The sequence below is a fragment of the Sinocyclocheilus grahami genome, unplaced genomic scaffold (assembly GCF_001515645.1).
Source record: "Sinocyclocheilus grahami isolate Dianchi unplaced genomic scaffold, SAMN03320097.WGS_v1.1 scaffold340.1, whole genome shotgun sequence".
Taxonomy (NCBI): Eukaryota; Metazoa; Chordata; class Actinopteri; order Cypriniformes; family Cyprinidae; genus Sinocyclocheilus; species Sinocyclocheilus grahami.
In genome coordinates, this window is record NW_015505519.1 from 385,873 (window position 1) to 410,873 (window position 25,001).

The window sequence follows — 25,001 nt, forward strand, 5'->3', positions numbered from 1 at the left end:
GCAACCCGTTTCAGAGTTCAGGGTACAAAGTGGTTTACGACAGCGTGAATGAAACCGATATAGGATACGGCGAGTGGTGTGCCAACAACAACAAAATAATAGATAAATGTCTGAAGCCTGGGAATATAAGCAATAAACTGCTGGTGACAGAAATATAATCTAATAAAATCAACGTAAAAATGAATCAAGTACTGATATTGATTGTAGTAATTCAATTAGGTTAAAGCGGACCCTGAGGACTGTTACATCATCAACATAATCTCCTTAGACTGGAGATGATGGATTTAGTTTGACTAATCAATTGGTTTATGAAATAAATGGCTAATCCACCAGTGCAACTTCATAATTTGCAGTAATATTTTTAAGTGCTTGCTAAGACAAGCAACACTATTACTATTTCTCTATTTCTCATAATTTGGTTTAGTTAAAGGGGTGGTTGATTGCGATTTCACTTTTTTAATGTTAGTTAGTGTGTAATGTTGCTGTTTGATCATAAACAATATCTGCAAAGTTACGAAGCTGAAAGTTCAATGCAAACGGAGATATCGTCTTTTAAAATTCTGGCAGTTTAATGCCTACAAAAACGACTGGTAAGGGACTACAACGAGTTACTTCCCGGGTCCGTTACGTCAAGAACCCAGAATAAATCCCGCCTCCGGCAACACACAGCAAAGGGGGCGAGGCCATGCTGTGCTGCTTTAGAGAAGAGGAAGAGAACATGTGGTTGCCCAACTGTATTAAAGCTTTAATCAGAATAAAACCGTATATTAAAAGCTAACAGAAGCAGTAGCATTTACAAATAACAGCGTATCTAAAAGTATGAGACAGTTTATAAGACAAAAAATCTTAGGCCTACCATTAAAAGCCATGCTTGCACAGGTTCTGCACGATCCTCTTCAATAATATCAATTTGAGCTTGATTGAGAAGCAGAGGATAAGCAATATAGATGACGTCATTGTTTACAATACAACCGGAGCACATACCGCTATGTTGAGGGGCGAGACGTTTAGACGCACGCTAGAGGCAGTTTAGCCAATCACAACACACTGGGCTAGCTAACCAATCAGAGCCCATCGTGTATTTCTGAGGGAGGGGCTTCATAAAAGCAGGAAATGATCAGTGCGTTCAGAGGAGAAGGGACAGAGCGGTGTGGAATAAAGGTAAATTATGTGAAAAATAATGCGTTTTTTAACAAACGTAGCATTAACATGTTAGACAGCACCCCATAAACACAATCAAGCCTATAAAAAAAACAGTCAACCACCCCTTTAAAGAATAAATGAAATGCATCAAAAAAATTATAATTAATAAATGTTTAAATAAATAAAAAAAATTATATAACCCACATCCAGGACACCCTAGCAATCACAGAAATGCACTTAAAAACGAACAGAACACCCCAGTAACTATATAGCAATGCTCTAGCAGGCAGAAACAATATAACAACGCAATAAAATGCATTCTGAACACCTAATAACTGCATAACAATGCAGAACACACTAGACAGCACATGGCAAAGCATTAAAAACCATTCTGAACATCCAGTAACTATGTAACGATGCTCTAGCAATCACAGCAATCAGGGATCAACGTTAAGGATTTTTTCTACTGGCCCGATTGGGCCAGTGGTTCAAATTTTTACTTGCCCTGCCAACATTTTCATTGGCCCTGCCACAAAATTTTTTATAGTTTCTGTTATCATGTATTCTAATAAATAAGCTTATTTGACACCAATATTTTAGATACCAATTAAATTTTACAATTCTCTATTTCAATTTCGATACCACAGCAAAAATCACTAGCCAAAAATAAACAAATATAAAGTTTAAACATTACTAAAGACAAGTGACAGCCAGTAAATAAGAACAAATTACAAGTAATAGCACAATTAAATATAGGCCTATAGCACAAAAATAGAAATTAAATGATGCTTTAGGTTATGTTTGTAGATGTTCAGGTACAGAAATTTAAAAATCACATATAAAATAACATTTGCATATTCTTCACTCTGTGTTGCACCTTGATTTTTCATAGCCATTTGAAATTAGAGGCAACCACTGCATTTTAATCATGAATTGAAAAAAAAAGTGCAATGTTTGATTTATATTAGACTGTATTATTTAAAAATCTGAAGCAAAAACAGAATAACCTGACTTTAGCTATGTAAAATTATGCTACGTAAAACATCTATATGAAACAGAAACAGCAGGTGGGCTGAATGAGACGCAGATTCACTCTCTGACAGCAGGCGGAGCTTATGCTACAGCAACACAGCTCTTCCTTGATTAACGCTGTAAACACAGCAGCGCTGCGCGTATTAACACTCATTTAAATGCATTATACAGAGAAAAAATGAAAAGAAAACGCCATTTCTGAAAACAGTCAGTTCCGTTCCCCTCAGAAACACATTCATATAAATTTCAATGTTTGGATTTTCTTCCTATATTTCGCGCATCGTGAACAGTGATCTTGTTCTGCCTGCTACGGTATTTTCTCCTCTTTGTGTCCGTCTTCAGAATCTCTGACCTCTGTTAACGGCCGTTTACAGACTAAGTATAATAGTAACGTAGTATTTCCACAAAAATAGCCATTGGGAAAATGATTGCAGTGCAGTTTGTTTGCAAGCACGGAACAGAAGATAGTCTGAAATAAAACAAATGTCCGGTAGATCGGTGCATCTGTACTCCAGTGTATAAATTCAATATAGATTAATCATTGTTAAAACTACAAAGTTACTTGCCAGGACGGGTATTTTGACATACTTTTGTATGTATTTGCCCATTCAGAGACGCGGCTGTCTGTGTGTGCGCTGTTCACACAGAACACAGTGTGAGTACTGAAAGGAGTTGTCTTTTGCGCACCAAATGCTTTTTAATCACTTGAATTTTAATAACACGTGCAAATGATAAAATGTCGTGAGAAATCTATCTCCTTATTGTCGAGCCCAGGCAATGCACTGAAATACATTCAGAACACCCGGTAACTTGCTAAACTGGAACCCCTGAACTAGTGCTGTTGGAGGCGTAGTGGAGAAATGTAGTGTCTCACAACACATATGTGAACAACAACAGGTTGCTAACAAACTTTGAAACCAGAAAAAAAAAAGCGGCAGTGGACGAAAAATAAAACCACACACTACAAACTGAGAACTGGCTGAGAGCCGAACCATTTCAGTGAAAGAAGGGTACCAGTAACTGCATAGCAATGCCCTAGTGGAACACCCAAAAAAAAGCACATTGCATCGCATCAAAAACCAATCAGTAGACACCAGTAATACTAGTATAGCAACTCCCTAGCAACAGCAAAGCAACACAATAAAATCTATTCAGAACGGCCAGTAACCTATTATAAAGACTGCTGTGATTAGCACAAAAGAAACTAAGCGCTGTGGCCTAGTTCATGCACTTCATTCCTGTTTTCTCCATCTACTATTCCTATCAATAACTGGTCAAAAAAAGAGCATAAATTATCTTAATCTGCATTTGTTCTGTTAAGCTTCACCAGGTATTAAATGGATCAAAGTATCTCTGGCTCTAGAGAGCTGCCTATTGTCCTCCTAATAAATCACTACTCAATGGACACTTCAAGCACTCCTCAGAGACTATAACGAGAAGCAATCCCGATTTCTTTCTCAACCTGCCCCCCAATTCCCTGAAGACAAATCTGTGAAACCGCAACAGTCCAGACAGAGTGTCCCTGACATTAGGTAGTACCTGAACCATTCATCATGCAAAAGAAGGCAGGAATCACCACTTAATAACTGCTGTAGTCCTGGAGAACCTACCAAGGTCACATCCAGCCACAGCCGTTAGATGAAGTGCCGGAATAAGACATGTTGCAACTTGTCAGGAGAACTTGTAAGACAGACTATTTCAATTTTTCTAACCGGAACCTAACTGTTTTTCCTGTCAGATTTACAGTAAACACACGCTGACAGAAATCCACTTTAGATGGAAGTTGATGAGGCAAAAAGTTACATACTTGCTACATAGACTTAAACTGTAAACATCAACATTTTATTCCTTTTTATGTACTGGGAAAGCCCACATGCTGATGTCTGACTCACCTAAGAATATAAAAGCATTCTGTAGCATAGATAAAATCTGAGGCTTCAAGCTTCTGTCATAGAGAAAGACCACAGAAACCACTGCAGTAACTCACTCTTTTGACTGGATGTCGTTGGCTCTGACCGCAGGGTAATGACTGAGCCCTCGGCGCTCCTCCACTGTGATTGGTCCTCCAAACTGGTCCATGATGACCCCAGCATGCACCGCTGCTTTACACAAAACTGATGTCTGAAATAGAAAGCACAGACAGCACTCAGACACAATAATGAAGGACCAGACAGAGAAAGGACAGAGATTGGCCTATAAGACATAACAAGTGTTTCTTTACTCATACACAACCATTGGTGTTTTTTTTATCAAAATTTCCTTTAAAATGAATCTAAATTTTGTTGATTTTTAAACCAACATGGCAATTAAATTAAGTTGACAAAAAACAATATTAGAACAATACTGATACTTCTTCATATTACAGCAATTAACAGAGAAATGGATGATATTAAAAATGTGATATTAATATGTTGTCTAAATAAATAAAAAAACTAAATACTCATTAGAATAAAAAGTAATTAGAACATTATACTGTACAGTATAAAAAAATCTGTAAAAGAAATCCCTAAAAGAAACCTAATAAAAATAAATATAAAATTTTTGCCAAAAATTGCATGTTGTAAGCACTGTCTCAGCTACCATAAAACACCCATATGCATACTCCTAGCACAGGCATTCAATTCAGTTTGCTCTGGTATTTCATAATTACTAAGACAGACCTCCATTGAACAAAGCATGCATGTTTTAGTAACAACATGGATTAAAATTTAAAATAAAAATTTCTGACTGAGGAGGCATTACTACTGCAATTCCATTCTGAGGCAACAATTACAGTAATTGTGGCAGCTAGTAGAAATGCTTAGCATTCTTTAGCTACCACTGCTAATGCTAGTACTTTGTCACAGAAAATGCCTTAGCATGAATAACCTTTTTAAGGCCCTTTTACTTAACAGGCCAGGTAACAGCCATAATGGGATTTGAACACTGTGATCTTCTGATTTAAATCACATTATGATAATTTGAATTGTCAATTATATCTACAATATGTCATTTTTAACTCATCTGCAACATGGCAAAATCTTTCTTCCTTTTTTTCAGAAAACTGATTGTTATTTAAATTAATGATCAAGTCATCGGTGCATAGTTCACCGTCTCATAATAAACATTAACCACACAGTTTTTACAACTTTTGAATACTTAAAAGGCCTTTTTACTTTGAATCTTAAAGCTGAAGATAAAATAACATTAAAAAAAAACTTTCCGGAAGCAAGCTCACTAACAAAGTTTGAGCAAAATGACTGACTATGGCAGAAAGACCGAATAAAAGTGTGCACGGTCTTTGGGGTGGTCTGGTGTTTTACATTAAACATTACATCCCATTAGCCACTTGCAAATCATTACTGTGATGAGGTAACAGAAGACGCATTGTGTGTTATCAGCAGAAACAGCTGCTCTGCATTCAGACAGAGATGCTTCATTAACCTGAACATGTCTCCTCCAGTCAGGGCCATAAATACAGCCCTATCGAACAACTGCAGTCTCTACCTTTGATTTATGATGCATAAAAGTTGTGCTGGCCCATGCAAAACAGTACTGCAATGCTACAGTGCTCTGGATGTTTTTAGTGTGGTGCTATGTGGTTGCTAGAGTGTACTGGATTCTTACTAAATTACATAAAAGAAAAACATTCTGACATGGCATATACATGTTATGAAAAGCCCTACCCTCTGCTAATTCGCTATCGTTAAAATGAATGATTAATTAATATATATATATATATATATATATATATATATAATATAACCACACAAAACATGGTTAGTTTAATAAATGTAAATTATTTAGCATAATTACTCATAGCTGGCAATTTTACATTTATTGCCAATTTTGTTTAATGTCATTTTTGACCAGATTCACGTGTCTTTGCTGAATAAAGGTATTAATTTCTTTAAAAAAAGCAAATAAAAAAATTAATAATGATAGCAAAACTAGTAGTAAGCATGTACTGTGGACTATGGGAATTCAGTTTCATTTATATGCATAAAGAGGAGGGTGGTGCTATACAGTGGGGCAAAAAAGTATTTAGTCAGCCACCAATTGTGAGTGTACTGATGAATCTAGAACTGAGAATAAGGTGGCAAGATAATGAATAAATGTGTGTGTGTCTATGTGTGTTGGAGTGACTACTGAATGGCTTTGGAGGGCAGATCCACACCCTCACTGCGGTGGCATTATCTGTCTGTGATCCCAGAGTCCACTGCTCCACCCCATCTACACAAAAGCCAATGTGAAGTAATCAATCGCTCTAGCTGTTTCTAAAGCCCTCCACACTCGCATATCAAAGCAGACAGCAGCAGGGTGAAAATGCGCCCCCTTGTCTTCCATTGTGGGTTAAGACCCTGTTGTGTGAGTGTTGAGCCTGGAGCCGTGTGTCTGTTGTCTTTCTTGAAAACCTGTGATCCATGATGGGGGTTAGGACAATTAATTACTACAAACTATGACTATAAATACAATATGTATTTTTCAGATCATAACTACTTTATATTAGCGCTGTCAAATGATTAATCGTGATTAATCGCATCCAAAATAAAAGTTTTTGTTTACATAATATATTTATGTATACTGTGTATATTTTGTTATGCATCATTATTAATCGTTTGAATCATTATATTTAAATTATTTGTCCTTATTTTTTACATGATTTTTGGTGTCCAAAACTGTGAGACCAAATTTAAAACTTTTTTTTAAAAGTACAAAAGAAAACAACAGTCAGAATTTCTTACTTGAAGCACAAAATGCTCTTTGGAATTTTGTTCTCAAATCCTGCTGATAATATAACAACTTGTAAAAAAATAAAACCTACATTAAATTATAAAGCTGCAAAACAGAAACATTTTCACTCATGAACTCATGGAAATAGACATTATCTTTGCTACAGTTTTCATTCTCACGGTGATCAGTAAAGTTTACTCTACTTTTGGTTTTTAAGAGGTTAAGCTACGCTCATGCAACAAACATCTGATTCAAATGAAAAGAACCTTTCAGTTACCCTCACAAAATCAATGCCGTGACACACATAAAGCTCAGCCAGCTTAGCTTTCACAAACAGGAAGAGATTTTACCACAATGCTAAGCCTTCAGAAAGGCCCTTAACTTCTTGAGTTATAACTTAAAGCCCAAGCACATGATTCTCTCCACATCAAACTATCCATTGCTGCTCGGCCAATCCCTCGTGTAGCCCAAAGCTCTGACCCCGATTCACTGGAGAGGTATGCACAATTACATAAACTCCTTTCATTCAGAGTTCACTGCCCACTAAGTGACCAGGGAGAACAATGGAGGCAGCACAAATGATCTGTCACTGCGTATCCTCAGGGCGTCCACATACACACACACACAAGCCCTGTCACAACAAATGGCTGTCAGACAATGGGATGAGCCATTAGTGCATTCCACCCCTGACCGCTGGCCCGCTTAACATTCCCTGTGAAGGCCCTAGAGGCCTGAGCACCTGTGGGAAAATCTGCTTAGAGAAGCTGCTTTTCCTGGCCGAGCCACTGCATCTGAAACCTGTTCGGGAAGCTCCCCGCTGAGCATCGGCTTGGCTGCACGTCGGCCTTGTAAACAAACCCGCAGCTTGCCTAACGTCCTCCCGCAGATGCGGAATAAGCCGCGGCATGCCAGCCACACCTGAGGAAAACAATGAGACGCAACTCACATGTCTGTAGCCCAGGGAAATGTCCCCAGACACGTCTCCCGTCACCGCTGCACATCCGACTGGACAGTACTTCCTACACGGGTCGAGAACAAAGAGAAATATCTGCTTACAGCACATCAGTTAATTATAGCCGACGGCTCTGAAGAGATAAAGCCGAGTGAGAAGCTAAAATTATAAGCATTGATGGCATGAGATATAGTCTGGAAAACTGTGACTAGAGTTACTTTTTTATTATGTAATGTCTTGTGGCTTGGATATATTTAAATTGAACAGCTGTAGAGAGGTCTTGGCAATATATACTGAATATTCTTGATATATGCACTATATTTATGTATATTCGAGCTATTGTGATGATTTAAATGCAATTTTACTTTTATTTATCTAAAGAGTGTTTCAAATGACTGGTTTCACATTCCTCCCTTGCTTCAAACGTCATTCCATTTATAACTGAAAATTACGCCTGAATTTTTCTTATTTTTATTTGTAAAGACTTTTTACTGAATTGTATTTGTGCATTTGTGTAAGCAAGCAAGCAAATAAATACGTACATTTATATAAATATATATATAAAAACACTGTATAATAATAATAATAACAGTAATAATAATTAATGTTCATTATTTTTTAATCAAGGCTATTTGTATAATATTATTATTATTATAAAAAACAAATCTAACATAATTGTATTTTAATCTGATCTATAATCATAAAAAGTGTTATTATTATTATTAACAATAATAATAATAATAATAATAAATCAGGCTAAAAATTAGGCGTCCCATTTTGGTGTCTGCATGAAATTAAATTAAAAAAATTGATTTTATATACATAGAAAGCATATTAAATGCAATACAGTGTATACTTTAATGTTTAAATTAAAGTACTCATAAAAAACGTTTTTTTATAAGACTGAAAAATGCTTAATTGGTAAGCTTGTGAGTTTAACTTTTTCCAGGCTTCTATATGCTGAAGACATACTCTCACCTGTACTTTGCTGCTGGGAAATGACTGCCTCTGTCCAAGCATGTCAGCAGCTCTGAGGAGGAAAGCAGAGGAGGCCACACAATGAGGGTAAAAATGGAGCAGATGAGAAGTGTCTCCACAAAGGAAACAGGTCCCCGACTCGACAACAACAACAAGAACAACAGGACATGAGCATCACAACAGGATGACGGACCCACTTCCTGCACTTCCATGTATAGGATGGAAACATATACATACTTAGACATAAACCTCACTCACGCTCACATGACAGTCACAGACAATGACCACAGACTATCAAGCACTAAAAAAAGAAAAGTTCTATATGAGTTCTATACCCTCATGAACTACATGAGGGTAAGTAAATTAAGACAATTCTAATTTTTGGACCAACTATCCTTTTAACATTGCTTTGCTTTGTTTAAACAAGTCGTGTAAAAAACCCTAAAGGATCTGTAAGCATCCAGATGAGGGAAGGGGGCAAGACACAGCATGGGGCCACTGCACAGAGGTTAACATGAGGGTCAGGAAGACAGTGGGTTCCTAAGAGCTGAAGCTACACATGAACAATGTTGCGTTAAGATGATACGCACTATTCATTTTAAAGCAAGGATACCTTTGTGGTTTTCAGTGGAGTATGAAAGCAGAAATCCTCTTCCAGAGATGTGCTGGCTGCTGCGAAAGCGGACGGTCAGTTCACTGGAGTCTGTGTGAATCTGTGTAGGCTTGGGCATCAGACCACCACAGTACTCCCAGTAAACTAGATGAAATGCAAGTACATTTATTAAACTTCATGAAAATGTAACCCTAGATAAGGAATTAGATTCACATTGAAGTATTAATAAAATCAACATCCAACAAAACTGGGTTCAACATTAACACCTGCCAAGTGCACAATGAAAGTTAAAAAAGTATAATATCAATAATAATAATAAATATAAATTAAAAAAAATATACAGTTACTTGTCAAGTGATGCCTTTACAAATTGTATCTAAAATATATAAACTCCTAAACGTTACATAGATAAGAATATACAAAAATAAAATTATATGTATGCATTGATGGCTGGTAAAATATTTTGGAAAATTAAGAACATTTTTAAATAAAATCAACCCGACAGTACAGATCTTAAAAGGTTACTCCACCCCAAAATGAAAATGTTGTCATTAATTACTCACCCTCATGTCGTTCCAAACCCGTAAAACCTCCGTTCATCTTCAGAACACAAATGAAGATATTTTTGATGCATTCTGAGAGCTCTCTGACCCTGCATAGACAGTAACACGATCAACGACCAGAAATGTAGCAAGGAGATCGGTGAAATAATCCATGTGAAATCAGGGGGTCACAACTGTAATTTTTCGAAGCTACGAGAATACTTTTTGTAAGCAAAGAAAACAAAAATAACGACTTTATTCAACAATTCGTCTCCTCCGCGTCACCCTGTAGTGCCATTTTGGAGAATATCCACTACACTACTAAACAGCGTATGCTGTTCTGTGTCAGCCGCACCAAACGGATACGTTTTCTACGTTTATTTACGCTTTGATTTGAATGAAAACAACGTATCCGCGTGGTGCAGCTGACACAGAACAGCATACGTAGTTTGCGTTCAGTGGATATTCTCCAAAATGGCGCTAGGGTGACACGGAGGAGACAAATTGTTGAATACAGTCGTTATTTTTGTTTTCTTTGCGTACAAAAAGTATTCTCGTAGCTTCGTAAAATTACGGTTGAACCCCTGATGTCACATGGATTATTTTATCGATCTCCTTGCTACGTTTCTGGACGTTGATTGTGTTACTTACATTGCTGTCTATGGGAGGGTCAGAGAGCTCTCAGAATGCATCAAAAATATCTTAATTTGTGTTCTGAAGATGAACGGAGGTCTTACGGGTTTGGAACGACATGAGGGTGAGTAATTAATGACAACATTTTCATTTTGGGGTGGAGTAACCCTTTAAACTAAAAAGTTCTCTAATCTGCCAAAAATGTTGTAGAAGTCATTTATGAAACCAAAAAGGCAGAAATAGTGTGATTCTGGAAAGTTTATGACATGTCTGCTAACTGAAGGATAACACCCCGAACACTGATGAGATTCTGATAAGCTCTGATGATTATCAGCACACTTTAATCTATAAAACATTATGCCTGAATGTAGTGCTGGGCGGTATACTGGTTCATACCGTGTTTATTTTTGTTATGATATGAATTTTTTAAATACCACAATACTGTATGTCACTTAAACAACGTTCGGAACGCGACACTGTTTGAAAGGGGTCCGTTTTCACTGTTGCACTGTGGTGAGGGCACAGCTGTATGTGTTACTAAGCGTGAAAGTTCCGAAACTGAAGCTGTAGAACTTCTGTGATGACAGAAGAACTCATCCACAATATCCACATTGACCGTCACAAATATCCACCGCCCCTGCCATCAGCTCCAGCATCTCACACACACGAGTGCGACTTTAGCACTAGATTTAGCAACTTTCAGACCCTTTTAGCGGATTTTTTTCCATAGAATATTCATACTGACAAACCTAGCGACTTTTTTGGATAAACCTTAGCTATGGTTCAGTTGGAAGATTTCGCCCGAGTGAAGAGCTGCAATATTCTTTTCCTTTCCATCCATCATTCAAAAAGCAGTAGGTGAGTACATTCATCACACAGAGGTTCAGGTGTAACCTGCAGTTCTGTTGGGATTTTGGAAAGACCGGGGATGCTCTATATGAATTTCTCAAACCTACCAAGGTCTGCCAATGACCAAAAGGAAGCATAATGCTTAAAAGTAAAGAACTTAAACATTTTTGAAACTTTAAAGGAACTTGGAATGTTGGATTGGATCAAACAAAATGAGGAAATGGAATGAACACAAGAACTGCCAATAATATATATTTTTTACTTTTTTTCAATTAAAGCTAATGTGACGCTTATATAATCAACAATGAAATTTTAGCTGCTGCAGTATCCATTAACACACATTAACTGGATCAAAATAGTGCACAGATTTGTACAACATACCATGTTTGACTGGAATGGAATGAACACAAGAACTGCCAATAATATATATATTTTTCCTTTTTTGAATTAAAGCTGCCAGAATTACATTCTGGCCAAATGTGACACTTATATAATCAACAATGAACTTTTATCTGCTGCGGTATCCATTAACACACATTAACTGGATCAAAATAGTGCACAGATTTGTACAACATACCATGTTTGGCCACGTATCCACAAGTCAACGCATTTTAAGGGAGCAACCATTTAAACACTTACCTAATCTTATTCAGGAAAATCTTTCATTAAAATTTCTGACATTAAAAGTCTTGTTACCTTTATAATTGAAATGCATTTACACTCAGAATACTACTTAATCTGTGCACTATTCCAATTTTTAAAATCCCAATATAGTGCAAAAACAGCAAGCTCATTCAAAAAAAGAAAAATATCAGAAATGGTTGATAACAAGTGACAATATCTTTTAGGAAACAGGAAGACTTGGCAACATTTCACCATAAACTCTGAAATATCCTCTGACACACTGATTTCTGTGGTTTCCTCCTGCTTTACAGTAAACTTATCAATGTGTGACTGGTGCCGACTCATGACAGTGTTCTGGTTTACAGCGCTTTTTTCAGGTTCACTCACAGTAATGTGATCTAGAGGAGTTTAAACTGACTAAAGAGTATATGATCAACTATATCATAATATGATTGCACAAGTACAACCAGACTCAAATTAGAATTCTAAATACAGCAGTGTTTCCTACAGCATTTTGTTTCAGCCCCATACAGTAACATTGGCTCAACCAATGGTTTCAGTTTGTGGGGCTTTATCTGTTTTTTTACAACCAAAGGAGGTATGGGAAACCTGTTTGAAAATAATCATTACGTTTGGTGCCACACTTCACTTTTAAATTCAAATGCAGCTGTCAGAATGTCATTTAGTCTAATAGTCAGCTAGAATCTGTTGAGAGATGCATCAAGAAAACCACTCAGACAAAAACAACTTAATCCACCACACTTTCCATTAATCAAACGAGAAAGCCCTGATGACAAAAGATGAAGATCTCAAAAGACAAGAAGCTGTACCATCATTCACCACTGAAAACATCAGATTTTCATATTGTTTGACCCAGAAAGAGAATTTAGTAACCACTAGGGAATCGCTAGATAATGGCTGAGAAAACAACATGTTATGTAAGCACCATGTAAAGCATGATATAAAACAGCTCACCATTTTCTGCCCCATACGATCCTTTCAGAACCTTCAAATAGTCAGACTCGCAGTCCTTCTTCTCCATGTTCAGGTCTCCAAACTTAAGGACAATAGTGTGGCCAATTGGTACGTGGATCCGCCATTCACACCAGGAGTTGTTGGGGTAAGTTCCTGGGTAGTTCTTGGAGGACAAGACACCACTCTCTTGACCAAGGACATAATGACCACAGCCATCATCTGTAAAAGAAATATGAGAATTTGTTGTCATAAAGAATGCTCAAATCAGACCCAGGAAGAACAAGAACAAACACTCTCAATATTTAGTACTTTAAAAATGGAAAATGTACAGCTTTTATTCTAAAATTAGAGATGATAATTGAATGTGCTTAAATGTAGTAAATGCTTAAATTAGTTTTATTAATGCAAGAACGCATTAAATTGATCAAAAGTGATATTAAAGACATTTATAAGATTACAGAATATTTTTTATTTCAAATGTTGTTTTTTTACTTTCTACTCATCAGATCCTGAAAATTAAGAATCATGCTTTCCACAAAATAAAATAAAATAAAAGTAAGAAGCACAACAGTTTTCGACATTGATAATAATAAGAAATGTTTCTTGAGCACCAAATCAGCATAATAGAATGATTTTTGAAGGATCATTTGACACTGAAGAAGTTATGAAGCTGAAAATTCAGCATTGCATCACAGGACTAAATCACATTTTAAAATATATAAAAATGTGTTATTTTACATTGTAATACTGTAACAATAATACTGTATTTCTGATCAAATGCAGGCTTGGTGAGCATAAAAGGCTTTTGAAAGTCATGTTCTTTAGGGATGCACCGAATGTTCGGCAACCGAAGAATAAGCGAAAAGACTGAATAAATTGTACTGAACAATGATATGACGCGATCAAATAGCAACCAGTGCAGAGTGAGAGGCACGTACTCTTTATCAGTGTTGGGGGTAACGCATTACAAGTAACGCGAGTTATGTAATCAGATTACTTTTTTCAAGTAACTAGTAAAGCATTACTTTTTAATTTACAAGATAATATCTGAGTTACTTTTTCAAATAAGTAATGCAAGTTACTTTGTTTTCCCATTGATTCACTGGCAGCCCACCTGTCCTTCAGCCTGGTACTTATTAATATCACTTTTGGGGTAAAAGGGTCTTTACAGTTACAAAAACATTTGACACTGAAGAAGTTATGAAGCTGAAAATTCAGCTTTGCATCACAGGACTAAATCACATTTTAAAATATATAAAAATTTGTTATTTTACATTGTAATACTGTAACAATAATACTGTATTTCTGATCAAATGCAGGCTTGGTGAGCATAAAAGGCTTTTGAAAGTCATGTTCTTTAGGGATGCACCGAATGTTCAGCAACCGAAGTTATTCGGCCGAAAAAAGCAAAAAATGCTCTTTCGGTGTTTGGCCGAATAAGTGAAAAGACTGAATAAATTGTACTGAACAATGATATGACGCGATCAAATAGCAACCAGCGAAGAGTGAGAGGCGTGCACTCTTTATAATGCAGCATACATGTCAGCAGTGTGGAAGCATTTAAACTGTCAGAGAAAGACGCAAAAATCATTACAAGCACCGACAGCGAGAGACTGTTTAGTACTGCATCGCATATCTTCATTGAGAAGAGGAAGGGGTGATTGTTGCTGGTTTACTGTATGATGATCGAAATCGCGAAATGGCCTTAAACAATTAGTAAATAAATTGCAGAACGTTATGTTTTCTAATACACGCGCGCATTGCATGTATTCTGACAGCGCTGCACGAACTCGCGGCGGATCTGCTTGTTAACATGTCACGTCACATCACATTAACCAGGGTTCAAAGTCCAAATCGCGAGGAAAATCTGCGCTGAACCAGTGTTACTCGTCAGTTGCTCAGTCACATTTTTATGAATTTTTACAAGGCATGTGACAATGCGATACGTACTACGTAGTCGTAATGGGACTCATTTATAAATCTGCTGTCAACAAAAAGAAGCACTGAGGTCTTCCTGTGCGTTTCAGCCAAAATAAAAGTTGAGAAAAAGCAAGAACTCCAACATTCATAAATGTTAGTATTGTAATTTTACTGTTGTTCTGTAATATAAAATAAAAAGTAAGACAATAATAATGATAATAATTACAACAGCTCTGTTAATACATTCATTATAACATTCACACATAGTGTTCAAATTAGGCTCTGTAATATTTTTTAATGTTTTAAAAGAAGTCTCTTCTCAGCAAGGCTGCTTTTAATTTTACAGTAAAAAAGACATGCCTGATTCAAGAAGGTGGTCTGATGCTTATTAATTTTAAAATTTAAATTTATTAATTTTAAGTTAAATTGTGTTTTGTTTGTATAATGTCTGCTAGAATGTTAAAAATGTTCAGTGTTAAATATTTTTAAATTGTTGTTTTGTAATTGATTTTTTTCTTTGAAAAGCAAGACAAATCAGTAAAAAGCACATTTTGGCTATTTAATTTATGCAATGGTGAAAAAATTGGCAAAATACATGGGGGGAAAAAACTCGAAAAATCATGTTCGGTATTCGGCCCAGTGCTAAAATCCACAAAATTCTGGCCAAAATCAGGCTGTGCCAATAGATCTTCACCCAATAAATAAGCAAAATCTAAGGTATTTACAAGTGGTCAGATTAAACAATCAAGTAGGCCTATTTAACGCACCCACTATTTTTGCAATTCAGTTTGGTGTCACTAATGGCGAAGAAATCAATTGAATTTAAGCTTTTAAAGCTTATTTCTTAGAAGACAATATTAATCCAAGCCCCAGACTCATTAAACTCTTTAATATATCCAAACAGCAATCAAATCTATTACGTAACAACAAGCAAGACTCTAAATGCGCAAGAATGCTTGATACTGTTGCATCAAAAGATTAGATGAACCCAACAAGCCAATACATGCCAACCTAATGTAAACCAAATAATATTATATCAGCTAGCAAAAAGTTTCATTAACGCAGTGTTTCAACACGCACATGCCCCTAAGACAAATCAAAACACCAGAAGAAGCCTCTACTTAGATCCAAGTATAACTTTTGTAATTAAAAGCAGAAGACAATACAGCACCATTATTAGAGAGGAAATGAGATGTTCCTCACATATGCTCACTAATCAGTGACAAAGTTGGTGTTAGAAACCGTCAGCTGCCGGACACAAGTCATATGCATGATTCCAGGGTGAAGAGCAAGAATCAGCATTTGTGCAAGTATTGTCAAGACTATTACTGTTCACTGATATGTTATGGCTCCGTTATGCCACTGTCTCCCACGGTAAAGGCACTCACACCTGTGATGGCACCACTAACTTCTTTTTTCCTTCTAGACAGCTGAGCATCCAGCAGCCACACAGGAACTTGGTGCTGATGTATGCGCATTACAGACTCTGAGACCCCAAAGTTTCGTGACATTGGCGGCATTCTTAAATGACATGAGGAATGAAATGGGACCGATGCTATAAATACCTCCAGTGTGTTTCTAAGGGAACATTCGCCCGCAATAACTAAAAATGCTTTCTTTGACCTTAGCTAGAATTACGTCAGTGCTAAATACTAGCAGACACACAGTGGCCTTTGTGGTGGCGTCTGAACTCCATCCAGATGTAGGGTTGAGTCGGTGCAACAACAACAAAAAAAACTAACGGGTGGAAACCTTAGGGCAGGTGGTGTAGGAATGACATCACATGTTAATCACAGCCATTCAAACAAACTAAAAGCTATGACTACTTAAAGCAAGACACCTCAAGTAAATAGGGTCAAAAAATGTCATTCACCCGTTGACTGATTACATTAAGATTTGCAAACATTTTTTGTATTATACAAGCTCTCTGAAATATTGTTTAAATATGAAAATGAGACTAATAATTTAATATGCACTAATTTTCACACATTTCCAGAAATCTGAACATTGGATAAAGCCTGGTTTAAAATTCTTGTTTCATTTTGATGACATATTAAAGGTTTTTACAGAGGGGATTTTGAATCGCTCTCCATAAATAAACATTTCCATTATCACTCCATAAATCAGAAAACACTGTCAACAGCCAGGAGAGGGAAAAAAAAGAAAAGAAAAGAAATGTTCACCACATTTTTAGGAATAAATTGTTGTATAAAATCAGGCAAATTATATATGAACAAACCTCTCTGTAAAAACCTTCAGAATATAAAGTTCGTTCAAATTTCTGCGTTTCAGTGCATATGGGAAAAAGTCTTTCTAAAAAAAAATCTGGAATTTATAGATACGTTTTGTAATATACAGAAGCAAATATATAAACATTTAGAAGGGATTTCGGATGGTTTTTTTAAGTAGTCTGAAACAACACGTTATGAAAAGCCAAATAGTTTAAAATCACAAAATTGACCAATGCATGGAGAAAAAAAACATTTTTGCCTTTAGTGTCTTGCCTTGAAGAATATTCTAGGTTATTAATTGAAAATGGAAGTAGTCAATAATAACATTGTTTCAAAATAACCAGACTCTTGCACTCTTCCCAACAGAGAAGAACATGACAGAGCTTCAAAACCAGCTTTTTTAGCATGTCGAGGAACACCTGGCCATCGTCTGCCCCAGGGTGGAACACAAATATTCACATCAGTGAGAGTTCTGCATGTACAGACAATCCGAGTGTCTCCTAACATGCACCAAATATGGGTTCACACTAGTTGAGGATATTCAACTTCCAGAAGGGGGGTTTCACAGTCAATTATGCCATAGCATAGACTAACCACTTTTGGCACTCCAAAGAAACTTTCAATCAGTTCTTAAAAGAACCATTTTTTTTCTTGTGTGAAGAACATGTTCTAAACCTAAAAAACCTTATTTCACTATAAAGAACGTCTTGTGCAATGGAAAGCTTCCATGGACGTTAAAGTTTCTTAATGGAACCACTGACTACATCAAAGGTAGTGATGTAGTATTGAAGCATTGCATCCTTGATTGAAACACTTAAATGAAAAGTTCACCCAAAAATAAAGACTCTGACATGATTTACTCATTCATACATTGTTTCAAACCCACTTGACTTCATTTCTTCCATGGAAAACCAAAAGAGAATTGCACTTGCTGCTCTTTTCCATGCAATCAGTCCTTGTGGAAGTTTTCAAGCTTCAAACTAAATTCAATAGGTAACACAAAAATGGACTGAATTAGTGAGTGATTCAGCATTCCAGTAGCTTTAAACAGTAGATCAATGGGTTTGATTCCCATAAAACATGTACCTTTAAAGGGGTAATTCACTAAAAAATGAAACTTCCCTCACGTCATTTACTCACACTCATGTCATTTCAAACCCTTAAGACTTTCTTTAATCTTAAAAACACACACTCAAAGTAGGGGTGTGCGATATATATCGTCTGCGATAATATCGTAATTGTTGTTTTAACGATGTGCGATTTGACATTATAACACTGTCAACAGCCAGGAGAGGGAAAAAAAAGAAAAGAAAAGAAATGTTCACCACATTTTTAGGAATAAATTGTTGTATAAAATCAGGCAAATTATATATGAACAAACCTCTCTGTAAAAACCTTCAGAATATAAAGTTCGTTCAAATTTCTGCGTTTCAGTGCATATGGGAAAAAGTCTTTCTAAAAAAAAATCTGGAATTTATAGATACGTTTTGTAATATACAGAAGCAAATATATAAACATTTAGAAGGGATTTCGGATGGTTTTTTTAAGTAGTCTGAAACAACACGTTATGAAAAGCCAAATAGTTTAAAATCACAAAATTGACCAATGCATGGAGAAAAAAAACATTTTTGCCTTTAGTGTCTTGCCTTGAAGAATATTCTAGGTTATTAATTGAAAATGGAAGTAGTCAATAATAACATTGTTTCAAAATAACCAGACTCTTGCACTCTTCCCAACAGAGAAGAACATGACAGAGCTTCAAAACCAGCTTTTTTTAGCATGTCGAGGAACACCTGGCCATCGTCTGCCCCAGGGTGGAACACAAATATTCACATCAGTGAGAGTTCTGCATGTACAGACAATCCGAGTGTCTCCTAACATGCACCAAATATGGGTTCACACTAGTTGAGGATATTCAACTTCCAGAAGGGGGGTTTCACAGTCAATTATGCCATAGCATAGACTAACCACTTTTGGCACTCCAAAGAAACTTTCAATCAGTTCTTAAAAGAACCATTTTTTTTCTTGTGTGAAGAACATGTTCTAAACCTAAAAAACCTTATTTCACTATAAAGAACGTCTTGTGCAATGGAAAGCTTCCATGGACGTTAAAGTTTCTTAATGGAACCACTGACTACATCAAAGGTAGTGATGTAGTATTGAAGCATTGCATCCTTGATTGAAACACTTAAATGAAAAGTTCACCCAAAAATAAAGACTCTGACATGATTTACTCATTCATACATTGTTTCAAACCCACTTGACTTCATTTCTTCCATGGAAAACCAAAAGAGAATTGCACTTGCTGCTCTTTTCCATGCAATCAGTCCTTGTGGAAGTTTTCAAGCTTCAAACTAAATTCAATAGGTAACACAAAAATGGACTGAATTAGTGAGTGATTCAGCATTCCAGTAGCTTTAAACAGTAGATCAATGGGTTTGATTCCCATAAAACATGTACCTTTAAAGGGGTAATTCACTAAAAAATGAAACTTCCCTCACGTCATTTACTCACACTCATGTCATTTCAAACCCTTAAGACTTTCTTTAATCTTAAAAACACACACTCAAAGTAGGGGTGTGCGATATATATCGTCTGCGATAATATCGTAATTGTTGTTTTAACGATGTGCGATTTGACATTATCGAGTATTTTGCAAAAACCATTCAAAACATCCCTACAGAGCGCACGCATACATTACGTGAAGTCTAGACTAGGGCGTGTGCGCATTTAGTGTGTTTTCTTTCACTGCATGATTCAGTCTATTAAAATGCATTTAGAATGATCACAAATTCAAGACATGATGGCAGAAAATTTATGTATTTATACCACTTCATATAGTTATTCAATTTCACACGAAGAGTGCCGTTTTTCTCCAAAAATTACCATGATTACAAATGTGACATTGAATTCAATAAACAATAAGTTAATTAAGAAGAGACTTAAGTTTTAGACACCATATTGCTTGTTTTTGCTCTATTTCGCCAACAAAAACCATTCCGAATACAGCCACAGCGCTGTTTTGTGTATCTGAGCAACATGACAGTGTTTCGTTCTTGAATGAATCAACCGTTTAAATGATTAAGTTCAATCGCAATGACTTACTTATTAACAGTGATTTGCTGCCACCTGCTGGCGGTTTTAATTTCAAATTTCTGCTTTTTCTTTCTTTTCTGGATTTTTTTTCATGTTTTAAATCATTTCAAATATCAGTATTCAGCGCTTTATGTTTAATATATCAAAACATTATGTATGCATTTGTAATTGCAGGTTAAATGCATTCATGTCTTGCATTAAACAAAATACATGTGTGTAAATACATCTAAATGCCACTTCAGATGCAGCTTCTGTGTTGATTTAATTTGCTTGGTAACAGCCCAAATGTCTTATTATTCTAATTCCCTGATTAAATGTAAGAATTTGACTCAAAAGTTAATGGACACTTTTAGAAAAAATGGCTTTATAAAGGTAAAAATGCCCATAAAATGCAAAAATCAGTTTAAACTTATTGGAAAAGATTAATTTCTATCAGTATGAACTGACCACCACACAGAATATGAAGAATATTAAAAACATTAGGAGTCAGCTGTCTTCGGCAGTCCTTAAGGTACCAGCACAATAACACACTCAGCAAAATATCGTCATCAATAAAATCCCAGAAAATATCGAGATATAATTTTGTCAATAGTGCACACCCCTAACTCAAAGCTATTTTTAATGAAACCTTAGAGGTTTCTGTCCCTCTACTCAAAGTCAAGCTAACTAAAACTTAAAAGATTTAAAAGGGTTATAAATCTGTTCATCATATTAAGCAATCGGGTCTCTTCACAAGACTTGAATCAAAGCGCTCGATTAATTTTACAACGCCTTTATGGCCTTTTCCAGATCTTTTACGTTTTGCCTACCTGGTCTATCAATGGAGGTATGAATTCTACGAAACGTCTCAGGTTTCATTAAAAATATCTTCATTTGTGTTTCGAAGATGAACCACATATTATGGTTTTGGAATACATTAAGTTAAATAAATGTAGGGCTGCACGATAAATCGCATGCGATATTTAACGTGCATCTTGTCAGTAAAGCCGGTTCTGTAATCAGCGGTAAATCTCCATCACCTGCGGGCTTTCACATGGAGCAGAATTTACTACACAGAGCCGTTGTTCACTGACAAGCTGCGCAAAACCACAATCATATTTTCGCATGTTTTGCGCAGCTTGTCGGTGAACAACAGCTCTGTGTAGTAAATGCTGCTCCATGTGAAAGCATGCACGTGATGGAGATTTACCGCTGATTACAGAACCGGCTTTACTGACAAGATGCGCATTAAATATCACATGCGATTTATCGTGCAGCCCTGATTTTGACCATTTAAATTTTGGGGTGAACTAGGCTAATCTTAGTTTTAAATAATAGCTTCGCCAAATGCATGAATGTAAATCAACCATTTCATTGGAAAGAACAGACTCAGAATGATTCGTTCTTAAATCAGACATATCTGCTTCTCTCATGAACCCGCCAAGGAGAGCTAGGGCAGATGTCAAGGTTTTCAGTGAAACACTGTTTAGATTTTGGTCTGTTTATCACACAAATGTACTATATGGCTTAAAAAGAGTGGAATTAGTGCACGAGTCATATAGATACTGTTGATTCTACACTTTTTCAAAGCTCGAAAACCTTAGCCATTCAGTCAAATCCTTATTTTTGGCTGAACTATTCCTTTAATAGCCAAAGGTATCTCCCATGGTATTGTCTCAATGTGTGCACAGTAAGCTACTTTGGATAATGTCACATGCAGAATTAAAAATGAGTCCTAAAGGAATATCCCAGCAGTAAAAAGACCTCTGTGCAGCAATGAAATCCCAAAGTTATGCCTCTCCACACTGAAGATCCTGGCACTTTGACTGCAATGTGAGAGAGATCCGAGGGAAAGTTGTCCTCATGGATAGACTGCGCCAGCATGTTGTGTCAACTGCTGTTACAACACAGTCAGCACATTTTCTAACGAGCCAAAGCTGACACCAAATATCTCATCCACAATAAAGTGTAAGGATATCAACTTTTTATGTACTACATTTAGAGCAATACTACGGTCTCAAGTAGAAACACGGTAACGGTTCATAAACACACAAATTGTAAACCAGCATATGTGCATGTAAGCGAAACACAAACTTGGTTTAGAGTAGACCTTAATCCTTATCATTTCTACAATGATAAATCGAACTCACTGCGCTCTTTGAGTTTAACAAGAGCTCGTGTAACAAAGTTTGAAACATTATATCTCCTCAGAACAAGCTGTAGCCTAGCCTACGTTTGCTTATGATGATATAAAATCACAAACGCATGTTCTATGCAGCTATACAAAGTCCTCCACCAGTAACCTCAGTAACGCCTCAGCAAACAGCCTCTTTTGTTTCCGATCATCTGCCGTGTTTTTGTTCACTTACCCGGTTTTTCGGTGAGCACGAGCGGGTGAATTGAATATAAGAGAACCAGTCCATGCAGTAAAGTGCTCCCAGACATCTCCACTTAAAACCGCGGCGAATGAGAGTAAAACGCGAGGACGCATTGGAGAAGCGTCACCGGAGCATGTTTACCGGGAGAAACTCGTGTACGTGTGTCCGCGAGGATCCCCAAACGCCTTGAATGAACTCTTCCGTGTTTCTCTCTCCCACAGGCGGCACCAAGCGGTTACTAGACCAGTCTGACGGGTCTGTCTAGTGTCAGGCTGTTAGTATAGTAACCTAGTATACATACTAAGTATGATATGGATACAAAGTGATACTGAATAGAGATAAACGATACATAAACAACGCTTGTTTCTTGTTTCAGCCTTTATTTTTCATGCACATTTACTTTTATTTATTTAGCAGACACTTTTAGTCAAAGCGACTTAAATGAGGAGCACAACAAGCGATTCAACTTAAGGAAAAGTGCTAAGTTAGCAATAAAAATGTATTATCTATTTAAAAATACATTGAGCTACTATGATCTATAAGAAATATTGCAAATGATGTGTATTTTCCCCTCAGTTTTGACGTAATTTCCGCCACAATCAACCATTCAGACAGTATACCCTTACGAAAAAGAAGTTTATTCAAGTGTGCTATTATTAGTATGCTTCTTTTAAACTAAAAATAGGAAAGTATACTTTTAGTCTACTTTTTATGTACTTCTCAGAAATGGGCTTTGTGTACTTCTCAGAAATATACTTAAAATGACATTTAAGTATACTTGACTTATACTTAGAAAAAGTCTAAATATATTTGAGCTATACTTGCGTTCATAGAATCCGTGTTTTCATTGTTATAGTGTTGGGGGTGCTAGTACACATCTTCAGTACAGAATTTCCCAAAAACACAAGTGAAGAAGAAACCGAAACAACAGACGCTTCCACATGTATTCTAACACGATCATCAGACATAAAACAGCATCAAAACTGTGTAACGTTATGGAATAAAATGTCGACCAATGAAGAGGTAACAATGACTGTCAAGCTTCGGGGTGTTGATCGACTCTATCTACGTTTTGATTATCATTCTGAATCCAATTCATAGTCTTTTGTCAGCTTTTTGTTCAAAATGTTATTTCTTTTAATGCATGAAGCTAGAATCAAATGTTTTTGTTTACAAGCAGATACTCTGTTCTTTTGATGTTTTGTATGTTCAGATATTCATGTAACAAAATACATTCATATTAATACCTAAATAGGGACATAGTAGTATACCTCAAGTATGATGTAAAGTTCACTTAAAAAAAACGTACGAGTATACTTGCAGTATAAAACTACTAAACTAGTAGTTTACTGAGACTGTACTTCAAAGTGTACTAAAAATGCTACTACAAGTATTTAATTAGTCAACTATCAGTATACCTATAAGTTCACTTTTAGTATAGTTGCAGTACAAACTAAACATTTTGATGTAAACTAGTTGTGCACTCAAAGTTTACTACTGTTATACTTAAAGATACTTAAAAGTATACTTTTATATACTAGAAAGTGGGCCAATTTAGTCCCAATGAGTATTGAAATAGTACACTTACAAGTATACTACAAGTAAGTATACTTACTCAAATAAACTTGAAGTATACTACTTTTTGGTAAGAGTAGGCCTACAGTTACTAAAAAAGCGTGTAACTTGAGATGAAACATATGGAGAAAAATCAAGGCAAATAATATATTTTTTATTGTGTGTCGCATCCTAATCTAGCTAATCGAACTTTAATTTTGTCGAATAAAGCAAACTATGTCAAATAAGTGTGAAAATAATTGTGGTTATTTAGGATAGCCTACATAAAATGATAGCTGTGAAATTAGCCTTAGCAAGACAAATAAAACGGCCATTTTATTTAGAAAATGTTAAAATGTCATTTGCGCCATAAGATGTGCTGGCTTGAGATATGGTTCATCCTGACTTGGTTCAATGAGAGTTTTGTTTTTGTTTTTTTTGTGGTGGATGTATTCACTTTTAGACATTGTTAGTGGGCAAATAAACTCAAAAGAGTCTGAAAACGGTTTTTAAAAAACGTCTAAAAAGTCATCTGAATAAAAGTATTATGTGCTGTAATACCAGGCAGTGACCGGTGCGTGTAACATGTGGCCACTGATAGACTCCACAGCATATGACACATCATCTGTGCCAGGAGAGCACAGGCCTGTCTTTAACATCCTGGGCCATTAAGTTTTATTACTGTCATTATAAAAAACCCTGCAGACCGACACCGTGCAAAGATCATCATCAGTGATAATAAAAGTGAAAAAAGGCTGATTTTTGCATGTTTCTGCTTTTGCATTTGAT

At 36.1% G+C, this 25,001-nt stretch overlaps 1 protein-coding gene across 1 annotated transcript in view; it reads right to left on the reverse strand.

The window, feature by feature from the left end:
* Positions 1 to 22,874, reverse strand: part of LOC107603061 (discoidin, CUB and LCCL domain-containing protein 1-like) — a 37,609-nt gene extending 14,735 nt beyond the window's left edge. Inside the window, exons 1-6 of the mRNA XM_016295760.1 lie at positions 22,650 to 22,874; positions 13,055 to 13,273; positions 9,432 to 9,575; positions 8,819 to 8,870; positions 7,835 to 7,907; positions 4,163 to 4,296 (exon numbers count right to left, since the gene is read on the reverse strand). Coding sequence (XP_016151246.1) covers positions 4,163 to 4,296; positions 7,835 to 7,907; positions 8,819 to 8,870; positions 9,432 to 9,575; positions 13,055 to 13,273; positions 22,650 to 22,725 — 698 coding nt within the window. The 5' untranslated portion in view covers positions 22,726 to 22,874. The remainder of the gene's footprint in view (positions 1 to 4,162; positions 4,297 to 7,834; positions 7,908 to 8,818; positions 8,871 to 9,431; positions 9,576 to 13,054; positions 13,274 to 22,649) is intronic.
* Between the last annotated feature and the right edge of the window lie 2,127 nt (positions 22,875 to 25,001).